The 7,910-nt window shown below is 38.6% G+C and overlaps 1 protein-coding gene across 1 annotated transcript; it reads right to left on the minus strand.

Moving 5' to 3' along the window:
* Positions 1-240: 240 nt before the first annotated feature.
* LOC138047398 (uncharacterized) lies at positions 241-4,768 on the minus strand. Its single transcript, XM_068894240.1, has 4 exons — positions 4,700-4,768; positions 2,695-2,881; positions 2,064-2,188; positions 241-531 (listed from the first exon to the last, which is right to left on the minus strand). The coding sequence occupies exons 1-4, from the start codon at positions 4,721-4,723 to the stop codon at positions 310-312; spliced, it is 558 nt and encodes a 185-aa protein (XP_068750341.1). The 5' UTR covers positions 4,724-4,768; the 3' UTR covers positions 241-309.
* Positions 4,769-7,910: the final 3,142 nt, after the last annotated feature.

A 7,910-nucleotide genomic window follows, 5' to 3' on the forward strand; every position in this document is an offset into this window, starting at 1 on the left:
CGGTGGAATGTTTTCGGAAAAAAGGTAATACCTTTCGAGGTTTTCTCTTTTTCTCGCTTTGACCGGAATTCCCGGAAATTTCTGTACCATCTCGGTAAGGGTTATCAGCCTCAGCCTTCGGCTTCGGCTGATAACCCTTACCTCGACCTTGATTATTCTGGATATCACAAAAACCTCATCCAATAATTGTTTATTATACAATGTGTGAATATTTATCACAAGACTACGACCGTTCGCACTTTTCGCTGGTTTATCTTAATCATACATACATATTTAACGTAGCTTAACGTATCTACCACTTTCTTACACCTAATGATGATTCCTTGTTCTTCTATTCCGGATGAAACTATAGCTGAATTTTATTCTGGTGTCCTCTGAAGCGTCTTGGACAGTAATTAAAGATAACATAGCTTGGTCATCTGCAGGACAAGAAAGGTACATTCCGACACCTGAAGCTTCCCAAGAATAATCTCCGCCCCGTTTTGTCTCATTGAACAAAAACGGGCCATAAGCAGACGAGCATTCCTGCCTCTGTGAATGATTTCAATAAAAAAAATTGCTCCGTTAGAGTTAGAGTTAAATTTACGTTAAACAAGTAGACATCACAAACTTTCTCTTGACAGTAACCTTTCGAAGAGGACTTATTAAAGGAGCACTGTCAAACTAAATTTGCTGTTTTCCGGCCAAAACTATGTAAAAATTTTAATTAGCACTTTAGCTCACACGTACAACATTCCCGACAAACCACTGAGAAGATATGAAATGTATTATGGCACAAAGAGCTACTCGCATTTAATATTTGTCGACTTTCTGAAGACATCGTCTCCGAACTTGAAAAAAATGGCCGGTTTTTTCAAGTTTCAATCCATTTCCATCCTCTCGATACTTGGCTGCAAACGACCGTTAATTAATAGCTTCAGTACACTTCAATTTTTATTGGTAGTTAAACTACGGCATAATTTTTTGGTCTTCATTGATGCAAAGACGTCTTTTAGTGCTTTGAAGTTTGACTAAAATAGCCTGACACTGCCCCATTGAACGGCAATAGTTACATGTTGTTCCAAGGCCTGAAGGGATATTTGACACTTCTATAATTGAGCAAGGAACAAAGAAGTGAATCTCATAATGCATAGCATCTGTATTTAACATGCAAAGGAAATAGCTCAATCTCGAGTACAATTCAGATCCAATGATGTTTTAAACGTTTTCCAGGTTCGTCCCATTTGCGATTTAAAAAAAATGTTATCTGTAAGGGAACCTTGCAAACGTCATTCAGTTTAAATTTTGTTTCATTACAGACGATTTTTCTTACTGAAGGAATTACGTTATTTACAAATGACTTCAAATGATAGAATGACTCGTTAAACTTAGTCAAATCTCCGATGTAAACCCTCAGCTTTGATTGAACGAGCCAGTTATTAGCCACCAAAGCCTGATAAATTCTTGGGTTGCAAAGGCGCTAGTGATCCCATAAATTCTTAGTAAAATTCTCAAAGTTTTAAAGCATCATTGCTCAGAGATATTATATTTGGTTCACTTTTTCAGACTCAGATAGCTCATTATGCAATATACTCTCAATATTCAGTACTTTATCGTCGGCTGACTGGCATGGTTTTGAAAATGATAGACTTCTGCTAATGAGGGGAACAAATTGAAAACCACGCAGATTCCTTCCTATAAATTCCCCAATCTCGACCCCAGAGCTCTTCTATTGACTGAGGGAGAGGAGACCTATGGGGAACACTATAACAAAGTATATTCTCATTGGTTTTCATGAAGAACAATCGATAGCGACTCCAATTGGTGCATTCATGTTAGCACGAGGAGTAAGCAGGCGCCGTAAGGTTCCAAACAGCCAATTATTGGTTATAAGAAGCCTACGGCGCATGTTCTCGTACATAGAGTTTCCCAGAGCCTTACGTCGATCCAAGACTCTGGCGACGAGAATGATAAATTCCCAATTGTACGAGAATCGAACGAGAAGATCGTGCTTTTTTTGTCTGCGCTGAGAGTAGACGTAAAATAAGGAAGCGTCGAGACAATTAAAAAAAAAAATTACTAACCTCAAAAACAAGTTTCCATTGACTTCCGTCACTGATGGCCTTCAGTGCATACTCTTCATTGTTTGTAAGAAATTGAATACATTTCATTCCAGATTGCTTGTTTGGGACCGGAAGGATTTTAAACCCTTGTTTGGAAAGATGCAATGCAACAGCACAACTTGAATAAGAATCAAATAACGGCAACAAGTCCATAAGATTGGTTACGTGCTAAGTGTGAACGGTGTCCACTTTTGCAAGGCTTCAGTGTTACATAGCTAGGAGAAACAAAGTTGACATTTTTCCACCGGAACGCGTCTAAATTCCAGCACCTCTTCATCAGACTTTGGATGGGTTTGCTTGATCGAAAACTATAGAGCTCAGGCTTTTTCGAAATACAAATTTCATTTGAAAGAAGCCACATGCACATGTGAAATCCCTAAATACCATTTCCAGAAAATCGAACTTTAAACATGATAACCAGTTGCTTCGTTGATTCATCTTCACATCCCGTCACGTAAACAGACGCTCGTGTTCATCTTAGCCTTTTTAACATTACTGCTTTATTGACCATTTTCGTGAAAGAATACTTTACTTTTGACTAATAGTGATTTATTGACAATGGAATGATATTATACCCATGTAAAGAACTTACTTGCTTGGCGATCCCTTGTCAGTATTCCATTGCATCTAACTCTTAGTTGTCCCGATTGATGGTTGCCTTGCGATAAGTAAACTTTAATGAGATTATCCAAATCAGAGTCGCTTCTAAGTTTTGAACTGATGGTGACGAATCTGGCATTGATTTTAACGGCGGAGCCCAACAGGGCTATAACTGCAATCTAAAGTGCAACGAAGGAAACATTTTCTGTTAATATGTTAAAATCAAATGTTCTTACGCCAGGAGATTTTAATCAGCATTGATGAGAAAAGTGCTTCTGAGAGCCAATTAAGAAATGGTAAGCGTGCAGCGTGCAACTATCGAGTTATGGACGCACGCGGGAGGTTGCTAAGCACAAGAGAAGCGTAAGAGTCGCACGAGGCGATAGCCGAGTGCGACTCTAGCTTCTTGAGTGCTTAGCAAACCTCCCAAGTGCGTCCATAACTCGATAGTTGCACGCTGCACGCTTACCATTTCTTTTATAACATAATAGTGAACACCACTCCTGCGTGTTTCGCTTGTATTTGCATAAATCAAGTTTGGTCAACAGACGATGTCAACACAATTTTGCTTTTTAAAGACAACTTTGAATTAACAAGACAAAATGATGAACAAACAGTTTTCCCAGTCAGAAATTTTATTGGAATCAACAGTAATTTGCTCTTAGGAGAGAAAACATTTCGATTTTCTTGCGAGCGTCGACACAAACACGCTGTCTTTGCACATGCTTCGCTTCTGTTGAAAGCGATCAAGCTATCGCAAACAGCACGACTTTTCCAATCCGAAAAAAGCGACGTTACACTATTTCAACTCAAATGGCCGATGAAATAAATCTCAAAAAGAAAATAGACGAGATTGAGAGGTTTGAATGCGCCTTCTCCGCTCAGATGACCAACTGGACTGGAATTTAAATTGAGCACACTTTTTCAAATGACGTAGTCACTTAGTCGCCCACACTAATTTCGGTTTTCTAAACGCGTTTTTTTTTCACTAAATTCTCTCTGTGCAAGGAACTCGAAATTCAGCGGATTACTTTTATTTTACTGATAGGATTTATTGACGTGAACCATTAGTCATTGTAAGCTATAGCAGTATTTTATAATTAAGTGTTCAAAAATATCTACTAATTTAGGCAGAGCCAAATTAATGTTACGAAAACTTTTTAGAATTAGAAATCCAAGCTAATTATAGAAAGAGACTGATGAGCCAAGCTAAACTAAATAACGTGGTCTGTTCTCAAACTAAAATTTAGTTAGGCGTTGTACCCGATCCACATTAGTTTTGCGAGCGTGCATTCCCACGAAGCCGACGAAATCTGATTAACGTTCAGCAAAAGATCCCATGCAGCACTATGGTACCTACCCTGCTCCATTAATCACTGTAGACTCTTCAATTAACATCGTCACAAACGGCTATGTTCTTTGCTTTTCGATTCACATTTCTAAATTGTGTTGCGTATTGGTCTGGTTGGTAAAAATGAGTGATTTATGTTCCTGTGCACTTAAATGAGAGAATTAATTCGTTTTCTACGCGGAGTCATAAATGCTTGGAGTACTTCGACGAGCACGCTGACGAGAGACCATGCAGACTCGCATTTGGCAAAATCTAAACGGTTTACCATAAGAGGAAAGCAAAAGCAAAATCAAACTGAGATACCCATAACATTTTTAACAGTAGAAAAACGTTTGGTTGGACACTTAACAACTTTGTTTGCTTTTATGTTGCTACGAGTAACTATGCTTGAGTCCTAAGTGTTACTGTAATATTTTACTATATGTTTCCACGCACTCTCAAGCATGACTAGTAATTGTTGATTGTCAGAAAAGCATAGAAGTAGAGTCCACTGTCTTCCTGCGGGTATGTCATTGTCATTCACCCTGCATTTAATTTGGTAACTTTTTCTACTTAAAGGTACGGCCTAAAAATCTTTCCCGATGCTTAAATTTTAGCTAAAAGGGTATCAAAGATAAAATAAAATGTAACTGTTCTCTTCACTTACTGTGAAACTAAGTTTGCACTCCATCAAGATCACTGATTCTGGATCCTTGTTGCAATTCAAATACCTAGTCTTTATGACCACTAAAGAGAGTTTGGCCATGTCAAGCTTACTGTCTTATATTTATACGAGTTTGGATAAAATGAGAACAATCTTTTGTAATGGCTTAAGAATTTTTACATCTCATAAAAATAATAGTACCTCTATTTTTCCAAGGAAAAGGGAGGCTTCAATTCCATACATTCTTTCGGGAGTGACTTTTTTAAGAACAATTTTTACTTTGTGGGATGGGCTAACAGTGTACGTAAGCGTCGGTCGGTCAGGGAAGCACAATGCGGTCAGGGAAGCACAATTAGCTTGGTGTCCACCAGCGTATCCCATTTTCAAGGCTACATGGTTATCACAATCGAAGGCTTCTTACAAATCATATTATGCTCTGAGGTGGTTACTTTATGTAATTGAACTATTCCTCCCAAAAGTACTTTTGTATTTGCGCATACATCATGGCAAAAGCCGTATTGAAAACCTTTGGAAAACCTAGCTTGTTGCTTCATTGATTTAGAAGGCAGCTTCAGTTATGTGCCTCAGTTATAATCCTCCTCTGCTTCCTTTTTCACCTAGGAAGTCACGATACAGTTCAATATAAAGTACATAGGCGGAGTGGACACTTAGTAGGTATACTTATATAATAATCCAGTCATTCCGCGAAAATATTGACCAGGCAAGAAATATAATAGCCCCACAATCTTTGTTTAAATCAGTTTTAATAGTTACAGATAATACTTTCGCACGATTTTCCATGGGTTTTAGTTAATCAATATTACATCGATAGTCGATAGTTTGGTGATGATGATTATTATAAACAACGTTCGCCCACTCATTCTCAAGCTCTGTTGCATTGATCAAGCGAACTACTTTTTTCGGTCACGGTCAAAACAAACCATAACAACTATCCCGACCAACTTCAGCGGGACTCATTCTGTAAAAAAACTGTTGCAAACTGTGCTGTGTTTCATCATGATCGGCTACCTTCCTTAATTTCGCCGTGAAATGGTAACCTCCTATCACGAATTTTCGCGATAACATAAGCCACGTTGGTTCTGTTTCCGTCGGGATTTTCCCATTAACATGTTGCGAGTGATAGATTGTTTATTTTAAGATATTTTTACTGCCACCTTCAACACCTTGCGGAATTTGCCTCGATGGGCCAGCCTCTGTCATCAATACCAAACAATCCAGTCCCGCACTCTTCAGGCAGCATTAGCATGACCGTGAAAGGGAGAGTTGGTCATGAGACTCGTATTCACCACAGGCTGCAGCGTTTTTTTTTTTTATATAACTTATGTCTTCATCAAGAACTGTGACTACCAGATAAGAAATTGAGCTCCTTGGCCCTTTCAAGTCTTCTAGGAATTCGGCAAACACCATCACTCATCGAAACTTTAACATCGCATCAGTTGCCGTTAACGTTCCCGCATTTCTAATCATTATCCTGAACAAGTTCGATGAAAGGGAAAGTTTGATAATATAGTATGAGACTACTTTTTCTCGTCTCAAAATCATCTTGCACAGCCCTTTTTCTTTCTTGTGCCACTATACCGGAAAATTCATATTTTTTCATCTGAAACGTTAATTCATTCAGCGAAACTTGTATTGACCCAAAGCCGTCCTGATGACCACTGTTTACATGGCCTACGTATATGCTGGCATATCTTTTATACTTACACAAAGCAATAGCGCTTTACACTGTTACTAGATATGAGCCCCCCGCGTAGACTCAGACAAACATTTCGATCTACTGAAAGGAAATGTATGAGTGAGGTAAGCGATAAGTGAAGGAAAGAAGAAGAAACCTTTATGAATCTGTGGAATTGGTTCCAAAAAGGAGGTAAAATGGCTATTGCTTAACACTGTTGATGTAAATCGGACTCACAGTATCCAGATAAATGACCATAAAGTGCCAAAATCTCTCAAAGAGTTGCAGGAATCATACCGCTGTCAAAACCATCGTAAGACATCAAGAAATGTAGGCCTTGGTTAATCGATTGAACGCGGGAATTCTTAAATATGAAAAACACCAGGAGTAGCAAGGTAGTTTCATAAAAGGGAAAGCATTACCGCTTCGAATAACAATTTTTTTCCCATTCTAGTTTTGAAAAACGCACGAGACTTTGCAATACGCCTAAAAAATAGAGGATATCCAGAGATCTGAGCTGAGATTCTCAAGCAAAAAGAGGTCATGCACGAGGAGATGAAAACGCACATGTAACACAATTCTGACTGTTGTCACTGAAATACCACTTCCCTCACGACGATATGGCCCCTGATAGAAACCTACCTACATCTAAGAGAAATATTTAACACCCTCCCCCAATACTACATAGTATGGCAAAGAAAAATCCATGAAAGATCTCTTAGTCAGAGCAAAACAGACAACCGTTTGAGAACAGATGGAGTAGCGTAATAATAAGGCCCATCAACCGTCTTTTCCAACATGCCAACATGCCGGACGGAGTAAGATAGGGAACAGAACTTGCACTAGGGTACCATTTCCTTTCAACATCGAATCTCATCAGGGCCATCCATGCTCGGATTAAGCGTGTGGTCACTTTTACTATTTACACGACCTTCAACACTCCTCCCTTTTCATTACATACATGTTCTCGACACTACTGTAACATCCAGTAATGGAAATTGCGAATTGATGAAGTCATTGTGCTTTCATCAAATACTCGATTGATACTTAAGTCTTTCAGGTAGGTAATTACGGCGGCTTCCTTTTTTTAGAAATATTTGGCTTCAGTTATGACATGACTGAACTCATTGCTTTATTAAAGAGAAAAGTTGTTTTGGAAGTGCAAACGCGATAAAAGTCATTATGGCCCTCTAGTCATGAATTTCATCCTACCCCGGAAAGACGGCCACCCTTTAATACGGCCAATTTGTTTAGGTCCGTTGATGACCGTATTAATTATAATGGGGTTCCACTGTAATCTACTTTCAGTTGTTTGCTTTTCATAACCGTGCAAGGAAAAGGACAATGCATAACTCAACGGTGACTGAACTCATTGCGAAAAATTCGCGCTATGCTATAAGTTTCATTCATGTCATAACTGAAGCCAAATATTTGCTTTGTAATGAAAAAGTAAATACCAATCCTTTTTTTAAACCACCACGATAGCCTTACGATGTTCGTGTGGTAATTGTTAAAAAA

This window comes from Montipora capricornis, chromosome 1 (genome assembly GCF_036669925.1).
Source record: "Montipora capricornis isolate CH-2021 chromosome 1, ASM3666992v2, whole genome shotgun sequence".
Lineage (NCBI taxonomy): Eukaryota > Metazoa > Cnidaria > Anthozoa > Scleractinia > Acroporidae > Montipora > Montipora capricornis.